The following is a 19,579-nucleotide window of genomic DNA, read 5'->3' on the forward strand; positions in this document are numbered from 1 at the left end:
AAGAGAAGAAAAATTAACTTCTTTAGAAGTCTTAGGGATGTAGGAATTTTTTTATTGCATTCTTAATGGTGACTCCAAAGTCTACTAGGATATAGTATTTTATAGTAACAGTATGATTGACATTGTTAGTTGTACAACCTAGACGTTTCACCAGAATACAAAGGTGATACCTGAGGAACATAAAACTGATGACATAATAAAACGTTTGGGAAGCTATTCAAAAGGCATATAGTTTTGCATGGTTGCTTTATAAAAACATTATCCAAGGAAACTGTCTAGACTGAGAGATATTCTTTCAGTTTATCCATGATTGCATTCATCCTATCAGATGGAATCAACATAACAGTTCGCAAAGGTTTCATTGGTACGTCATCAAAGGACCATCTGCCTCCCAAACACGTGTCACACTCCTCTTGCACAGAATAGCTGAACTTCAGAAGGGCTTTCTAAAACAGAAATAAATAAATCTTGATTTTATTAAGGCTTCTGACACAGTCCCACATGACATTCTCATAAATAAACTGGGAAAATGTGGTTTAGATGAAACTACTATATGGTGAGTGCACAACTGGTTGAAAGACCATACTCAAAGAGTAGTTATTAATGGTTCTCTGACAAACTGGGAGGACTTATCTAGTGGGGTCCCATAGGGGTCACTCCTGGGTCTGGTACTATTTAATATTTTCTTTAACAACTTAGATAATGGAAGGAAGAGTATCCTTACAAAATTTGTAGATGACGCAAAGCTGGGAAGGGTTGCAAGCACTTTGGAGGACAGGATTAGAATTCAAACCTAGCTTAACAAATTACAGAATTGGTCTGAAGTCAACAAGATGAAATACAATTAAGATAAGCACAAAGTATTTCACTTAGGAAAGAAAAATCAAATGCACAAATACAAAATAGGGAATAACTGGCTAAGTGATAGTACTGCTGAAAAGGATCTGAAGAACACTGTAGATCACAAATTGAATATAAGTCAACAGTGTGATGCAGTTGTGAAAAAGGCTAATATTCTGGGGTGTATTAACAGGAATATCATATGTAGGACCTGGAAGGGAGCTGCCCCACTCTTCTCAGCTCTGGTGAGGCCTCAGTTGGAGTACTGTCTAATTCTGGACACCATACTTTAGGAAACATGTGGATAAACTAGAGAGAGTCCAGAGAAGAGCAACAAAAATGATAGAAGGTTTAGAAAACCTGACCTAGGGGAAAAGGTTAAAAAAACTGGGCATATTTAAAGCTGAGAAAAGAAAACTGAGGGAAGACCAGATAAATCTTCAAATATGTTAAGGGCTGTTATAAAAAGGACACTGATAAATTGTTCTCCATGTCCACTGGAGGCAGGACAAGAAGTAATGGACTTAATCTGCAACAAGGGAGATTTAGTTTAGATATGAGGAAAAACTTTCTAACTATAAGGGTAGTTATGCTCTGGGATATGCTACCAGGGAGATTGTGGAATCCCATCACTGGAGATTTTTAAGAACAGGTTGGACAAACACTAGTCAGTGATGGTCTAAGTTTACTTAGTCCTGCCTCAGCATAGGGGAAAAGACTTGCTGACCTCGCAAGGTCCCTCCAGCCCTACATTTCAATGATTCTACGAATTATGTTACAAAAATCAGTCTTAAGCTACTATGCATATCCTTTTAATTGAAGTAAAAAGAGAAAATTTTGTTTTGTGGAAGTGCAGGTTAAACAGAAAAAATCCCAATGAAAAATCCAATGAAAACTAAAATAGAATATTCAGTATCCCGTTTCACGAGCCAACACTTAGCATTTCATATTATAAATTCAAAACAAACTGAATTCATTGAGTAATGTGCATTATCATTCATGTAGGGGGACAAATGAGAGCATGAAACAAAGAAGAATGACTCCTTGGTCTACCAGTCACTAGTTGTGGATGGCCTTGGACAAATTACTTAGTTTTTAAAATCACAGATAATTCCTCAGGTGTTACAATCAGGTATTATAGCCAGGCTCCTAGGAGATACTGTGGCAGGGAGTGGGGATTTCTGGCCCGCGATGGGAAGGACATGTTCAGTCTCTTGCCAAGAATACTACCCACTGCTTGCTAGTGAACCCCTAGCTCCCTAAAGCCAGAAAGCAGCAGACCCGAGGCACGGGGGAAGAAGTTGACTCATAACAAGAGCTGAAGCAGGGCAAGGGGAGCTGGCATGCATCCCGAAGAGGCTCTGTATGGGGACGCAGGGCCAACAGTGCAAGGATGTCAGCTTGATACCTGGGGGGGCAAGGCCTAGTGCGTGGAGGGGCTGTAGCAAAGTATACTCTTCTCCAATCACTGCTAAAGAATCACTTCATTCGCAGCCTTACAGGTTCAAAGGTTAACATCTTTGTGATCCAATTTACCCAGGTTTAAAAAAAGATGTAGTAATTCCCTTTCTCTAAGGCCACATACACTACCCACCGGATCGGCAGGTAGTGATCGATCCCCGATCGCTCTGCCGTCAACTCCGGAACTCCACTAGGGTGAAAGGCGGAAGCGGAGTCAATGGGGGAGCGGTGGCCGTCGATCCCGCGCCGCGAGGACGCGAAGTAAGTGATTCTAAGTCGATCTAAGATACACAACTTCAGCTACGAGAATAGCGTAGCTGAAGTCGATGTATCTTAGATCGATCCCCCCCCAATGTAGACCAGGCCACAGTGGCATTAGGAATCTTTATGTTAAAATACCTGGATACCAAGGTGAGAGGCACTAAATAAAAACCTTACATACATCTTACATAGACAGAATCTTCATAGAGCCCTGAGAAATCCTTGGAAGTGCAAGTTATTTATAGAGGACACTTTTTCCAAATACTGTAAATAGGTTTTCATAATGTTTCTATTTATATTTATTGACTCAATTTGGATGTAATATATATCGCAGAGTAGTGTGCTTTTACAGAAAATGCAGCCTTAATTTTTCTTCCCCAGAGCTCACACAAATTAGAGAAGTACTATCCTAAACCACTAAGGGGAAAAACAATCTAATTTCCCATTGCTTCCTACAGATTTCCTATGTAGCACACATGTCTCAAGAATGTAAATTTCCACTGTGGGAGAGCCATATAACTAATCCAGAGATGATGTTCAAGAATGGACACAGTGAAGAATGGGGGCCTAAATGTTTAATTGATTCTAAGTCTGGGTATACTTGAAGCTTTTCTTCCACTCCCTCAATTACATTTTAAGGACCACAATGTAGCACAGTGAGTTAATGAGTGGGGGTTGGCTCCTCCATACTTATTAAATTCTCAGCCGCTCATTATACTTAACAGTAGTTTGTAGCAATCTGAAACCTAACATTATGTGTGATCAGGGAAGGATACATACTCAGACTATTTTTTTTGTGCATATACATTATTAAATGCATCTAAGTTAATGTAACTTCCCTGATCTTACTTAAAATGACACTTGTATAACAAATGCCGGAAAGACTAGTTTACAAGCAAATAGTGTGTCCTGACTGGGGGGAGGGATACTCAGTGGTTTGAGCATTGGACTGCTAAACCCAGGGTTGTGAGTTCAATCCTTGAGGGGGCCATTTAGGGATCTGAGGCAAAAATTGGGGATTGGTCCTGCTTTGAGCCGGGGGTTGGACTAGATGACCTCCTGAGGTCCCTTCCAACCCTGATATTCTATGATTGAGACCTTCAAACGAGTTCAAAACAATTATAATTTGGAACAAACACAATTACTAAGTCTTGAAAAAATGCAATTTAAAATGACAGAACATTTGAGTGTACAAAAAGCCCTTTTAGAACACAAGACCCATGGTGACCCCAACTTGGAATTGAAAGTCCCTTTACTACATGCTGTTTTTTGGTCATTTGGTGTGCACAGAGTTCAAATTCAGGTGCTGGAGCCCCTGCTACAAAAACATAAAAAGAAAAACCCTTAGCTCCTTGTTACTTTTACATCCCACGGCAGTATTTCTTGCAGGCTCATAATGAATGTGCCCAGACTTTGAATTTAAAGTTTTCCTCTTCTTAAATGACCACTATTAGAATGATAACCATTTCATAGACTGCACTAGGGAGAGGTGTCACATGCCAACATTTTACCCTGTGTGCACTGCCATCAGAGAGGAAGAACAGGGAGCTCTTGACATAGCAGCAGTGCTGTGGAATAATGTTTTTAAAGCTCTGAAAAAAGTAAAGAACGCTGAAAAATTCCATGCATTTCAAATTATATTTTCAATTTAATTTTCTGCATCCTCCCCCTTCTATATGGCTTGGGACCAGCAGAACTGAGTGGCAGGGTTCCCTCAGGAAATTATAAGTAATTGTTCCAGTTCACTATTTTAGTGCTTTTCATTAATGTACTTGTCCCAGATAAAGCATACAAAACAATGGGATAGTGACATCCGTACATTTGGCTCTTCAGAAGATTTGTTCTGAACAGTCCTTTCAAATAAAAAGAACAAAAAATAATAGACAGTTCAGGGAAGAGTACAACACCAAAAGCAGCACAGATTCAGATCTTTAAATCTGCCAAGTTTCTTGGGAAGAATTCTCAGAGCATAAATTTGATGCCCGTTTGTGAGAAGGTGGTTTATTTTTTGGGGATTCAGAGGGGAAAATATTTATGTTTTATATGAATCATGCATGCAGCAATTTGATTTGGTCCTTCATAACACCACAGATTTATTTTTTCCTAGAAGCCTGAAAGATGCAATTGCTCTGATTCTTTGAATCATGTTCTGCCAAATAGTTATAACGTTTTATGCAGATTCAAATAGAAGACTAGAGAGAGGGTACAACTGCCTCTGAACTAAAAGGGTTTTTTCCACCCCTAGGATTAAAAACCTTGAAGGGCCAATTCATACGGTTAAACTCTGTGCTTCTGCTCTCTTCAGTCCACTCTTTTCAAAAACTTGGAAATTTCATTCACAGACCCTCAACCAGATGTTTCACTTAGTTCCAAATCCTTTGATAAATCCCTTCAGCCTTACTCTCAAGATAACCAGTTAATTCTTTGTGACCAAGACACTGAAGGTAAGTCTACATCAGGCATTTTTGGGAAGTCTCCCACCCGTCTTTAAACTATGATTTGAGGATTTCTATAGCTCAGACATAAGTTAGGGGTTTGTTACAGGAGTTGCTGGGTGAGATTCCGTGGCCTGCGTTGTGCAGGAGGTCAGACTAGACGATCATAATGGTCCCTTCTGACCTTAAAGTCTAGGATTCTATGATTGCACTGCCAGTGGTGCAGCTCCAATGGTGGTAGCAATGGTGGGAGGGCTACTGTAAACAGAGGCTAGGCACATGCCAGTGCTTTTATCAGCATGTCACTGAGACTTGCTGTAAATAATATCAATAAACTACTATAAAAAAGCCAAGTGCCATTTTATAATCTGCATCTGTAGTAGTGCAGCTCTCAGTGGTTCCCCCAAGGCAAAACATTGTTTACTTTCGTCAAGAGTTAGTGAGTATAAATATTCTACATTAGCAAAAATTGTTTGTTTGTGCATCTTTCAATAGTAATTACACAAAAAACAGCTGGATTTAAATAAAAAGATCATTTTACCACCTTTTCATAATCACTGCAAGTCAGGTTTCTAAAGTGGCTCAGTAAGAAAGGCCATTGTTATTACTGAAAAAAAAGTAGAGTCAGAACCTTCATTTCCCTGCTCTAAAAAAAGGAATCAAACAATTGGATTTAACGGTATCAGAAGTCTGTTACCTCATAAAAGAATTCTTCCTCTGCATTTGCAAACATTAATTCCTCTTTCTGCTGTCTGCTCTGTCCTCTCTTCTTAGAGCTGCGCTTTGCTGTCTCTGTAAAGGTCTTGCTGATGAGAAGGTAGTAGTAGCACTTTCCACATGGCTTATTTGTTCTTTGAGTTTCAGCCAATTCTTTCCTAAAGACAAATATTATTTACATAAAGAATATTTTAACGCCCCATCAAATGCACACAAATCTCATAATGCAATAACATACTGATGCTTTGCCCAGTCTTCATAGTTGTCACTCAAATAGCAATATTGACTTTGTATATGCATTTATGGCAGTAATTTTCTTTGAAGAGTTCTCTGCAGTCAGTTACTCTTCAAATCACCACCAACAAAACCAATTCCCTACTCCTCATAATACACGTCTCCTGTTATGGAACCCTCACTAAGGACACACTATGTTCTTGGGGTTGTAAATGCTTAGAACCTAATTAAACACTCATCATTAACTACCATTCATAGGACCGGTTTCCTCCCCAGCCAAAAACTAGCTCATTTCTTTTACCCTGGGTTTTATTTATTTATTGCCCCTTTCCAGAAGCCCTTAAAAATGACAAACTTCTGTCTGGCAAAGAAGACTGGATGCTCTCATCCCTCCCTTCGGTTGAGTGTGTTGCCACTGCAGTGCTGCAAGCCCCATCCAGTAAAGAAGCCCAAGACCTGAATTCTGATTGTGTGTGTCACGTTCCACTGGAAATAAACCTCAAATCTCCCCCAGCCCCTCCTCTGATAAGCCATTTAAAAGTTTATCAAACAAAAAAGCAGAGACAGTTTAGGTTTTATCCTATCCTATCCCAAAGTATTCATTTCTTAGAGATCGATATTACTACTTAAAAGAGCAGATGAAAGCTCCCTAACAGCAATGGTATATTAAGATTAAATGAGGCCTGGATCCAAGTCAAACAAATTCCCTGCTTCTTTCAATCCAAATGAAAGGCCCCTTCCTTTACAAGAGTGCTCATAGTTCCCCTAGCTCCTGAACCTGTAAAGTCACACTGTGCTCCCTAGTCCCCAGGGTGGGCAATAGCACTCTATGGCAGTGCACCCCAGCATATTCAACCTCCGTGGGTTCAAAGACCCCTCCTAACCTACAGCTAGGATTTATTAATCCTACCTGCTTAATTCTGAATCTGTTAATAGTCTATTGATTATTCCCTCTTCAGTAGGGCATGGATTCACCTGTGTAAATTCCTCTTCCACTGATGGAAGAATAAATGTGTGGTTCCATCTTCTATTCAGGAAACTGACCATTTCTGACTAGTCTTAATGAAGGTGGGGAGAGGAAGAGGCTCTGACCACTGCTAATTTTCAAGTCCTGCAAACCTTCATCTTCTTACAAATCTCATTATTTTACTGAAAGTCGCTCAACATTCCCTAAAGACCCAGCTCATGAAGCCATGTCTGAGCATCTCATCCTTCATTAAAAAAAAGGTATGTGCTCAAATACTAGAAGGCAAATAAAAAGAACCCCAAATCTATTGTTAAAAGCCCCATGATTTTTAAGCCAAACTCATAATTTCTGAATGCTTGATGTTTGCAAGAACGATCTCCACTAATGCACAATTAGCTGCAATTGAGCCACTAAACCAGTAATGAACAGTGATGGCTGAGAATTTGTATTTCTCAGTTTGTTATAGAGTAATAAGGAAAAAACAAAGTAGATACTGCACCTTCATTGTGAGGCTCTCCCCTTTTACATTCTCACTGACATAAAGCTCATGTTTCCTAGCTCTTAACTACATGTATCCCTAGCATAATCACCATTCTAGTCTACTCAAAATACTTGGATCCCACATTTGGTGTTAAAAATTAATTCTATAGCTAAAAATTAAAACTATAGGGTGAAAATAAAGTGAGGTCTAAACCGGTGTAAACTTTTGGAATCCTCAATTCTCTCCCAATTTGATACATCAGATTAAGAGATTAACCAGCTGATCTCTTGCTTTTGGTTTCCCCCCTCCCAATTCAGAGTAGAGTAGACCAAGCAGAAGGCCAGGAGAGTTTCTTCTGTGAAGAGACCTTCTCAGGATCCAGAGATAGGAACCCTATACTCCCAGATCAAGGACACTTAATTCTGCCAGGGAAGGGGCTCAGTGTCTGGATAGTCTGGTGGTGCATCCCCATCCATCCCAACACACGTCTTAAATCCTTCAGAGGCAGCCCGACAAAGTTGGGTCAGTCCTCTTAAGCACTTGGGACTCAATATGCTGGGCCACTCCCACCAATCAGGGGTAAGTCCAATAATATCCCCACAAACCCGCCAATCCATCTCAGGAGGAAAAGCTCAAAGATCTCCCCTCAGGTTCTGAAGTGGGCAAGAGAGCTATCTGGCTAGGCATCTTTTACATCTCCTTTTCTTCCCAAGATAGATCTTGGCTCATTCAAGGACACACTCCTAACTCTTCCTCCCCTGTCACATAGTGGAAAATAAAGAACACAGGGGTTAAAGACCTAACAATCTCCTGAGATAAATCCCGCCAAAAAGAGAGACACAATGAAGAGTAAAGAGACCAGAACCCCCATCGTGGGGATAATCATCCTCTCTCAAAAGGCATAAGAAAAAGAAAGTCCAAAGGCCAGAAGACACAAAAAACACACTTTCTTCAAACACTTCTTACAATCTTTTCCCACAAGCTCCAGTGCCTCTGCTGAAGTGTTTGCTTCAAATCATGATAACTCCAAGCCAGAGGAGCAGTAGAAATTAATTCCTGCAGACATATTTAAAACTGTGAGGAGGAAGGCAGTGCTCACTGGGATCGAGACAGAGAAAGACGATGAGCAGGCTAAAGCCAAAGTCAAATATCTCCCAATTACAACCACAACAGAATTTGCCATTCCCCTTCAAAGGGGTTACTAATAAGGAATGAGAAACTCCAAAGGGAAAGGGGGAAAAGCACTGAAACTCCGAAGTGTCCTAGAACAAAAAAAAAAAATTCTCTCCTGAGTAATTAGACGAGGAAATGAGACAAATAGGAATGGAAAGGCAAACCTCAATGAGAGAAAACCCATCCCTGTGGGAGCCTAGATAGTGTTTAATAGGACTAGAAGGCAATGCTTCAAAGAAAACCTAATTTGGCATTTAGAAGTGGACAAATTAGAAGGGCCAGCAAGTGATGTGACCTGTGATAGGAAGAGAGGAAAAAAACAGAAGAGCAAAGGGTGTCCATTTTCCCATTAAAATACTACCAGATTACCAGAAAGTTGTTTAAAAAAAACAAACCCCATACACCACACACACAAAACCTAAAAGGATTTCCTGTCCTCTCTCTCATCTTTCTACACCCTACATTTCAGTCAAAGCCACAAGCAAATTTAGATTCCCTTCCTTGACATCTCTGCTTACTCTTTCTTTGCTCATGTCTTTCCAAATCATCTGTCTTGATATCCCTGACAGGGCCTTAACACTGACCCCGGATGGGAGACAAAGTAGTGCCTAACCCTCTACACTCATTTCAGACACTGATTTAAAAAATATTTCAATGGCTCATCCAGAGATCATGCACTTACAAATCTGCTGAAGCCAAGATTTCCATCCCAAAGCCTGAGTTAAGCACAATAAACAAGAATACCTCAGATAGCCATTATTAAAATGCTGTAAGTTGTTTAATTTTTAAAAAGCTTGCTCAATTTTCAAAACAAAGATCAACTACAAGTCATGCACTTATCCTGTTCTAGTAGCATGTGGCATAATTTTAAAGTGGCTTCCTATTTCTTCAAGAGACAATGATTAGGAATTTTAATGCATAAGGAAGTAATATCAAATAAAGAAATTAACAGTCAATATCAAGGACCTTATATAAAACAATTGTATTTTTTCTTTTAATCTATTTCTTACTTAAATCTGTGGTTTCATTCCCTCTCCTTCAACACATTTCCATTTAAATAAGGTTTCTGAAGACATCTGAAGGGAAAAAATTACTGTTCAAAATCATGTTTAGAATGACTTTCTTACTGAAGCTGCTGGTGCATGGGCAGAGCGATCTGTGGTGGTACGTTGATGAATCTTTCGTTTAGTAGGAAGCCCACAGGCTTGGTGGTGTCATTTAGGAGCTTATCCAGCTGTTCAACCATACTCTGTTCACAGTTCTTCTCACACAGGCTTAGAATCAGCTCTTTTATTTGTTCAGCACATTGAGTACCCTAGGAATCAAAGGGTACATTTTCTTTACATTCCGGAACGATTATTTACATAAGAAAACCTGAAAGTGAACTTCAAGAGAGTATTCAACAGGCCTGTGGGCAATTTCCTGCAATGGTCTCTAAAGTATTGTAGTATTTGTTTGACAGTTGTTATTCACAAATCCTCAAGGTGATGGCAGGCTGAGGTTTCTAAATGATAACAATGCAGCTATGAGTTACAACTCCACTCTTCATAATAACCACAAAAACAGGGAACAACCCCAACAACTGAGAAACATGAAACATGAGATGACGGAGGGTCCAGTTGCTAGGGTACTAGCCTGGCAGTTGAGTGACCTGGACTGAATTTCCTATTCCATCACAGACTTCATGTGTGACTTTGGGCAAGTCATTTTGTCTCTAATGTCTGGTCTACACTGTGGGGGAAATCGATCTAAGTTACGCAACTTCAGCTACATGAATAACATAGCTGAAGTCGATGTACTTAGATCTACTCACCGCGGTGTCTTCACTGTGGTGAGTCGACTGCTGACGCTCCCCCGTTGACTCCGCCTTTGCCTCTCGCTCCAGCGGAGTACCGGAGTTGACGGGAGAGCGCTCAGAGGTCGATTTATCATGTCTACACTAGACGCGATAAATCGACCCTCGCTGGATTGATCGCTGCCCGTCGATCCAGCAGGTAATGTAGACAAGCCCCCAGTTCTCCATCTGTAAAATGGGAATAACAGTTCCCTACCTAACATAGCAGCCACACTAAAGACCATGGGGCACTCAGATACCATGCTAATGGGGGCAGATAAGCACTTACACCGTGGCTTTCACTACCATTTTCACCTAAATATTTTACTGAATTCTATACGCAAAAGTATCAAGTTAGCAAAAAAATTTAATTCAAAGCACTAAAACAAACTAATGATATAAATCACGAAATTAGATTAATCCAAAACCCAAGATGAGTTTATAGAATAATGAAGGGAATATAGCTGGAAATATTAAACACTGGATTTTGTATTTACTGGCCTTTTTTCATCCCTATTCTCTGCACATATTTTATCCCTTTTGACTGGTGGTGAAGTTTGCCAGAGAATCATGGGTAAGTCATTGTGCCAGATCTAGTTCAGGTTGTCTGTATATTTCACATGGTAACTTTTATTTTATGGTACAGGTGACATGAATGCCTTTCTAGTTGCCTTACAAATGCATTAAATACATTTTTAGAAGACTGTACTGCATTGTGACATGACCTGTACAATGGTAAGGTCTAACAGAAATATGAACTTTATTTACAAATTCTTTGTGGCCTGTCTAAAACATACAGCGCTTCAGTGGCGTAGCCAAGTGGAGAAACCAGGGGGAGCGGAGATTAAAAAAAAGTGCCACCCGCTAGTACTCACCCGGCGGCGCTCTGGGTCTTAGGTGGCGGGTCAGGCCGCGCTCCGGTTCTTCAGCAGCACTTCGGCGTCGGGTCCTTCACTCGCACTGAAGGACCACCCCCCTCCACCCCGGCACTGCAATGCCGCCGAAGACCGGAGCGAGTGAAGGACCTGATGCCGAAGTGCTGCTGAAGGCCTGGAGAGCCGCCTGACCCGCCGCCCAAGACCCGGAGCGCTGCCGGATGAGTAAAAATGTAAAAGGCGCCAAAGAATTTAAAAGGTGCCACTTCTGCTCGGTGGGGGAGCGGCCGCTGTCCCGCTCCCCCACTAGCTATGCTACTGCAGTGCTTGTCCGTTATTACCATAAAAATGCAGCCTAACTGCTTGGCCACACAATGTTCAGATACTTTACAGTGTAACCTTATAGAAGCAGAACACAACATCAGAACAATTACATTATTTGTAGTATAAAAGGCATTTGAGTAGACTGTGACAGGGAAAAAAAAGAGGGACAACCATCTGGCACTTGCCTTAATGTCTACAATGTAATTTTCAGCGAGGCAGGATGAATAGAGTGTTTTAATTTCTAGAAATTACCATCCAGAAGTTAACCTGTATTACTGACCTTCCTTTCAGTTAAGTTTAAGAGGCTTATGAAGCCAAAGACTTCATCTTCTTCATCATCATCATCATCATCACCACCACCACCACCACTTTCTTCTTGAACTTCGCCTTGCTATTTAACAAAAGTAAAAAGGACAACTAATACCAAGTTGCTTTAAAAAAAACCAACAAACATAGCCATTATTCTATGTCCAGGATGTTTTACGCACATCTAAAAGCCATTCTGCAAGTCTATGGAATTGCTTAACAGACAAGAACATTAAAAGGGTGAAAAATTGTAGGTTGTCTAAATAATTTATTCTGTTAAACCTTTATAAGAATATGTTACAACCTCCAATTTTTACTTACTTCCAAGAAGAACCTCACTAATTCACACCAATAACTGGGAGATTTCCATATTCAGCTACTTGCAATGGAATTGTTGTGTAAAAACAAATTTTAAGAAAGCAAGAACATGCATAATCAAGGTACTTTATCTGACCAGAGTAATTTAGTTTTATTCATAATAGTTCACAATGATAAATAGTAATAGTAATAAATGTTCTGGGACCTATTTTGTAAAAGTAATGAAGTCCTTGAAATGAGACCATCTGACAGTTCTCTACTATTAAAACTCTCCTGAGCACTGGAGAGAGACTTGGGGGGAGGGTGTGAATTATGGGGTGGGCAGATTAACCAAATACAAATTACAAGGCTCTAGATTTAAATGATTAAGAAACAAAATCTAATAGACAGCTAGCAGTTTCTTGGAGGAAGGAACCACAGGACTAAAAATATGTTGGTATGACATAACCATGTATTGTAATGGTCTAAGTAGATACCACAGTTCACACTTGGAGTTTTATGGGTTGGGGAGGGGCAAGTTTTCATGTTACCATTTGCCTGACAGGAGACAGCTTTGCAAGGCAGGGTAAAAGACAAAAGTAGTAGTAACCTCGGTTTGCACTAGAAATAGAAATGTTTTAAAAAGTATATTATTTAGATTTAGAAGAACATAGCAGAATGCAGACCATAAAAATCGAAGTTTTTTTGCAGGGGGCAGGGCATTTTAGGGCAATTTATTTTATTTTGGAAATTGTTAATGTGTTTCAGTGAGCCATTTACATTCTCCCTAACCCAAGTAGTCCAAACAGAAGCATTTATCCATACCCAACCCTCTAGTCTGGATAGGAAGAAAGAATATGCAATTCTCTCTGCCCGCTACATCATCTCACAAGTGGGTTAGGGGATGGGTTTTCATTAAGCTATGCTAAGTTCTTAGGAGATGTCCAATGAATGTGCACAGAAACCATTTTTCACTTGCTTATAATTATTTTCCTCCAAACAGAAACTCAAGACAGAAATTTGTTGGGTTCAGAGATTTAGCCAATTTTAAATTCGAGGGGGGGGGGGATGGGGGGGAGGAGGGGGAGTCAAAAGAATTTAAAATTAAAGCTCTCTCTTCTACCCCACTTACTTAACACTATTTCTCAGCTACTCCAGAATATCCCTCAATATCATAAGCTCTCCCCGCCAAAAAAAAACCCCCAAAACAAAAAACCTCCTCATTTGTTTGAAATGAAGAATGGAAAATTTCAGCCTCAAAAGGAGAATTTTTAACAACGTTATAAGCAAGAGAAAAGAGGGATTTGTAATAGGATATTATAAATAATGTTCAATACAGTGTTTGCTACTGTAAGTGCTATACCACCACCACAACTCTTCTAGTCAGTTACTCACAGAGACACAGGAACATAGATAGTCTGCAACAGTTTGACTTCAGCTCAGACTCGATAAAGGAAATAAGATTTAACTTACTATATCAAGAGCTGAGGTGACCCAAAAACTCCATTTTGCCCTCTGAAAGCAGTGGTTCTCAACCTATTTATAATTGTGGGCCGCAGGTTGAGAACCACAGTGCTGACCCTGCTAATCCACGCCCCCCCACCCCGGACTCCTATGCCCAGTGCTCCCTGCCCAGAGACCCCTCCACAACGCACGGCCAAAAGCAGAGCCCTGGGCCCTGGCCAGACCCTGCCATGCGCAGGGCTGGGACCTGGGCCGCAGGTTGAGAACCACTGCTCTAAAGAGGGGATTAGAACATGAAAATACAAGTGACATCCAAGTGCTTTATGTTGCAACAGCCTGAGCTCTAGAACTCTTAGTTACATGTATATTATGAAGGGGACCTCAATTATTCCATTCCAATTTAAAATTATACTGTGCTGAATTAGGAAGAATGGAAGCCCTTACCTTGATAACACTCCCAATGTGATTCTGTTGTATTAATATGTCAGTTAACTCAGCAGTGTCAACTGGAGCTTTTAGAAACAGCTACAAAAAATTAAAAAGAACAAGTACTGTGAAAACAGTCTCAAATTTTCCTGTTGTGAACTACTTATTAAAACTTGGATCCTCCTGTGAACCTCCTCCCAGCCTGCTCCCACATATTTTCTGAGGCAGCTATAGTGCTCAGTTACATGAAAATGTTAGGACAGCATTGAGAAGACAAGATCAAAATATATTCTCTTTAAAATAATCTGTTTAGATTCTTGTACCATGCTCTTAACCCCCACTCCCATTCAGTACATTTATCGTTTATTTCCTGACCCTGGGTGTAGGACTTCAAGCACTAATAAACCTAATCTCCCGTAACTGCCTGCAGCACCAACTACACTAATGTTTCCAAAGTACTTTGCATTTGGTTTGTCCTCTTCTGTATTTTCCAATTGTGGCACAGTCTGCAACTTTGTTTGACACTGAATTTGAAAAAAGAGAAACCACTGATCAAGAGAGGCATGAAGCAGCCAAACAGGCTGCAGATAGGTACTTTTTAAAGTTGCAGTTGGTCAAAAAATCTCTAGAAACCCAATGCATTGGGATACAAATCTCAGGAACCACCACTGCTTGACGACTGAGAATAATGAGAAAGAAGGGACTATGGTCTATCTGGGTGTGCATTGGGGTTATAGGTTGGAACCACTGCATTTAGTCAAGTGCATGTTGTAGCTGTAATTATTCATGTCTTCATCTACTGAGGCATAGTAAAACATTAAATCAATACTAGTAATGGTGACTGATGACAGTTTAAGGCTGTAGAAGCTATTTCTTAATGGAAGAAATCCGAATAGGAGCAAGAAAGAATATTCTGAGTCTACCTGTTGCAGTAATTTCTTTATCCCATCGTAGTCATTATCTGATATCGAATGTGCTTCAAATTCAACATTCACTTCCTGTGAATAAGCAGAAGACAGCAAGTATCACACATATGGTTGGCAAGCAGAATATATCTTAAAACAAAGTTAAAGCAAAACTGTATGACATGAAGTAGAGAAAAAAAGTCAATCAGCTTAATCTAAAGTTTTATTTCTATCACTCATTGATATCAGCCATTTTTGAAGCATTTTTACATCTCTTTTGTAAAATTCAGAGAGACTTTGTCAAGTTAACATTTTGAGACAAACTATTTTCCATGTTTGTGTTGCCAGCACCACCTTAAAGCCTTGATCCTGCAATCTGGTCCACACAGGTGCACTACTACAGCCATACAGAGCTGGACTCCATGTAGTTTTAGGAGTTCACCTGCATGGATCAGATAGGAGTCTAATTTTTTTAAATGACAAGTTCAAAGTCTATTTTTCCTCCATTTTTGCTCTTTTTTATACTTAATTCAGCTTATAAAATAAAACAAAGACTACTGTTAGTGCCCACCCAGTAGCAAAATGCTTTAATGTTTATTTTGCCAACTCTATGGAAGTCATGACATAATTTTGAATACATTAGCCTGAATCTTAATGAGGATTAAGGGTATGTCTACATAGAAAAGAAAAGAAAAAAAAAAAGACCTCAGTGAGCCTGAGAGCCCAGGTTGTACTATGGTGTTAAAAATAACAGTGTAGACATTCCTGCTTGGGCTGGAGGTCAGATTTTGAAACCCGGAGAGGGGAGTGGGCCTCAGAGCACAAGTGGGAACATCTACACTGCTATTTTTAACACTTAGTGAAGGTCCCACAAGCACAAGTCTGTAGACCTGGTCTCTGAGACTTGCTGCCACAGGGATTTCTTTTCTTTTTTTTGGCAGTGTAGATATACCCAAGAGGTCTATACCATCATGTAAAGCTAACTCAGTGTTACCATGATTCAGGGTGGATTTGATTTAAATCACTAGTCAGGAAGATTCGATTTAATGATGGATTTCTACATAAAAGTGCATTCTTGTAGGTTATTATAACCTTTAATACATATTCTTCACAACTCAGAGATAGATATAGATTTCATTTTTAGAAGGTACATACTATACATTTTAAAGTGATTTATTTTGAAAACTTTTGAGATTAGTTTTATAGCTATATCAGAAAATGAATGATTGGTTCTCTCATTTACCAAAGGTAATTGAAGCAGATATTTATGAAGTCATTGGGAGGTGAACTATCTCCAATTCAACAGGTTAATCATTAATATTTGAAGGATTTTCTTGTCATGATGTATTAGGAGGAGAACATCACCAGACAGACATTTACATTGTTTTATTTAACTAAAACAACAACGTTACGTATTCTGGATTTTTTTCTTCAGCAGCAAACATATAATATTTTAAAAAAACAAGCATATGATTTTTTTAATTTAGTTAAACATTCAAGTTTTTTAAAATCAGGTTTGTTTGTTTTTTTTAAATTGTTTTAAACTCAAATAGTTAATTAAATATTTTTTTAAAAAACTAAATTGACTATGTCAGCCAGGTCAATCTGAGAAACTTAAAATATTGGCTTCTGCAGCTAACTCAGTCATCTTCATCTTCCTGTTTGTTCATAATTTGGAAAAGAAAAACAAGCTTTCCTGCTTTTTCAGGATTATCACTTCAGCAGTCTCTGAATCCAAGTGCTTAAGTGACTTCCACCAGTTCACTGGTGTGACTTTCTTTAAAACATCATCAGCAAACATATATTTCTTGAACGGTTCTTATTCTCAAACTGGGTCTCTTTTATGGCCTGCTGCCATTATAGGTTTTCCCTTCTAGTGAGAGAATGGTATAGTAGATCTCAAGTCAATGAAGGCTACACTCAAAGACCTCTAGGCTTCTGGAATATGTTGCTCAAACAGTTTCACTTCTGTTTCTACTGCCTATCCCTCCCTTCTCACATTTATCTCCAGACTTCTCCTTGTCCAGATCTAGTCCACCCCAACAATTTTCTATTCATTGAGCGTTTGGAAACTTTGCACTTTTAGAGAGAGGTAAGGGATTGACTCTGTGTACACAAATTTGCAGAGGGACTATAGGGTTGAGATCTGTTATTTCTCACCTCTATATATTTATTTTAAAATATTTTTGCTGTTAACAAGCATGTTATTTCTCGAAAAACAAATCCACAGTTTGAGAACTCCAAAACTAAGCATTTCTGATGGTATCTTCTAAACCGAGCCCTATTGGCTAGATAGAAAGATTAACCTAAATAATCTATACAGAAGCCCCTGGAACTCCATAAAATTGGGTCCCTAATCCATGAACTATTGGAACTCATTTACAAAACTTTTCTTAAACATTACATGAATATATTGTCTCATACTATAGAATTAGAATTTATAAACCCTATTTCATGATGAGATATCTTTGAGCTATAATGTAGCTTAATTAAAACGATCTTTAGATAGGCTTTTTGCTCAAAAAGCATTTTATCAAAAAAAATCCAATTTAAATTAAAAAAATCTGTTTTTTAAAAAAAAGTCATTATTTTTATCCACTCTGCCACAATTGAAACATACTTCTCTCCCCCAATCAAAACAGGGCCTTAGGCTGTGTCTTCACCAGGAAAACGGGTGTGTTCTTAACTGGAAGTAAAATCCTAACTTTTGGAAGTAAAATTTCCTAACTTTGAACTGTTCAATTTTTTAACTTTAACTTTGCATTTAAGCTTCCACGATTAGTGTTATTTTAATTCTGTAAAAATCAGTACATCAAATATAGAGAAAATACTAGTATATTATTAATATCAACACTGACATCACCCTCTCTCGGCATAAGCACTTGAGCCTGTTAGCTGGCCTTTCTTGATTTTCTAGTTTTGCTCAATTAACTTTGCTTCGCTCCAACAAAAATATTAGCCTAAAAATACTGTATGTTGCCTGAAAACTGCATTTAACTCTGAGTCTAGGAGTGCTTTTGTTTTGTTTTTTTTCCAGGAAGGGCAGAGATAATAAATCAAAAGTTACTCTTCGGGAAACAAAAATGGGGAGGAGATGAACATGTAGAAAGACAGACTGGAGAAAGGAAGGGTGAGACAATATAAGAAGAACACACAGGGATACCATAATAATATCTCCTAGCTGCCATGTAGTACTTTCACCTGCAGATCTCAACGCACTTTCCATAGGACTTAAATGTAGCACCCCCCCTCCGCCACCCACGTTTACAGGCCAGGAAACTGAGGCACAGGCTGGTGAAGAGTGTAACTGGGAATAAGGGGCTGAGATTACGAAGGGGACCGGGAGAAGAAAGGCGTAGCCCCGGTGCTGTAAGAAGCGGGGGCAAGGGGGAAGAGAGGTGCAGCACGAGGGAGGGCGGCCACCCGCAGGAGGGGGCGACAGGGGCCCTGGCAAGGGGACAGAAGGGGAGAAGGGCTCCGGGACCAGCGGGAGGGGAAGGCAGAGCGGGCCCCGCTGCCCACGCGGCTCTAGCTGGACCGGGGCCTCCAGCCCTCTCGCCAGTCACCTCGTTGATCTCTTCCTCCTCGGAGGCCGAATCCCCCTGCTCCGAGTCCGAGCCCTGCTCTTCCCCGTCCGGCTCCCGCCGCTCGGGCGGCCCCGGCGCCCTCCGCTTGGCCCGGGTAGCCATGCCGCCGTCCCCGCCGCCGCCGCCGCGCGCAGGCGCCCCGGAGCCGGAAGGCCGCAGCGCGGAGGAGGAGCAGGCAAAGGACCGGGGCGGCCCCCGCGGGTCCCCCGCACGCAGGTGAGCGGCGGGAGGGGCCCGGCCGCTGCCCAGCCTGGGGGCTGTGACTGAGAGCGGGCCGGGGAGCCGTGCGCTACAGCCGCCGCCGCCGCCGGTGTGAGCTCGGCCTGGGGCCGCGGCGGGGCCCAGAGCCGGGGGCGCAGGGGTGGCTGAGGGACGTGGAGATGGGGTGGCCGGGGCTCCTGGTGCTCAGGGTCTCGGAGCACGGAAACATGGCAGGGTGGGGGCGAGGGCAGGCAGGGTGCGGGCCAGGGGCACGGTCTGCGGGACACGGCAGGAAAAATACCGGCTCTGCGTCTTTGTGTGAAGCCCAGGAGCTTGACAGCAGGTGAACTCCGCAGAAGAGCCCGGCCTCCCTGTGCAGAGTCTGAACAGCGGGCACTCCGTTCCCCGGTGTTTGCAAAACCAAAGGGGTTTAAAGGGTGTGAGTTAAAAAAATCAACTCTCCGTTGTGTTTGTTTCTGTAATTTCGTAATCCTGGGAGGTTTCTAGTGATACATGGCGTCTTACATGGTAGATAAAACCTGAATTTCTAATGTAAAAATCAAGCAGAACCCTCCTGCCCTTCGTTTTTTAGGCCTCCTTTATACATCATAAAGAAGCAAAAAAAAAAAAAAAAAGGGGGGGGGGCAAAAGCCCCTCACTTCCCCCTTTGCAGATCACCTTACACAATTTACATTAGCACTGAAGGACAATCATTGCAATGATGGCATCCGATGAAGTGAGCTGTAGCTCACGAAAGCTCATGCTCAAATAAATTGGTTAGTCTCTAAGGT

The 19,579-nt window shown here is 40.8% G+C and overlaps 2 protein-coding genes across 3 annotated transcripts in view; one reads left to right on the forward strand and one right to left on the reverse strand.

Moving 5' to 3' along the window:
* Nucleotides 1-54: 54 nt before the first annotated feature.
* BCCIP (BRCA2 and CDKN1A interacting protein) lies at nucleotides 55-18,717 on the reverse strand. The gene is made up of 7 exons (XM_074959171.1): nucleotides 18,567-18,717; nucleotides 15,019-15,093; nucleotides 14,114-14,194; nucleotides 11,883-11,993; nucleotides 9,697-9,884; nucleotides 5,695-5,872; nucleotides 55-446 (listed from the first exon to the last, which is right to left on the reverse strand). The coding sequence occupies exons 1-7, from the start codon at nucleotides 18,687-18,689 to the stop codon at nucleotides 276-278; spliced, it is 927 nt and encodes a 308-aa protein (XP_074815272.1). The 5' UTR covers nucleotides 18,690-18,717; the 3' UTR covers nucleotides 55-275.
* UROS (uroporphyrinogen III synthase) overlaps nucleotides 18,702-19,579 on the forward strand; it is a 34,919-nt gene continuing 34,041 nt past the window's right edge. For both annotated transcript variants that reach the window (XM_074959172.1, XM_074959173.1), the window contains exon 1: nucleotides 18,702-18,803. The gene's annotated coding sequence lies outside the window, so the exon portion shown is untranslated. The remainder of the gene's footprint in view (nucleotides 18,804-19,579) is intronic.

The sequence above is a fragment of the Natator depressus genome, chromosome 7 (assembly GCF_965152275.1).
Source record: "Natator depressus isolate rNatDep1 chromosome 7, rNatDep2.hap1, whole genome shotgun sequence".
Lineage (NCBI taxonomy): Eukaryota > Metazoa > Chordata > Testudines > Cheloniidae > Natator > Natator depressus.

Coding starts and splice junctions, on each gene's coding strand:
- BCCIP (XM_074959171.1), bottom strand. CDS start 18,689: ATGGCTACCCGGGCCAAGCGGAGGGCGCCGGGGCCGCCCGAGCGGCGG. Junction 11,994..14,113: donor ACATTGGGAGTGTTATCAAG/GTAAGGGCTTCC, acceptor TTTGTTAAATAG/CAAGGCGAAGTTCAAGAAGA. Junction 9,885..11,882: donor TAAACTTAACTGAAAGGAAG/GTCAGTAATACA, acceptor TTTGATTCCTAG/GGTACTCAATGTGCTGAACA.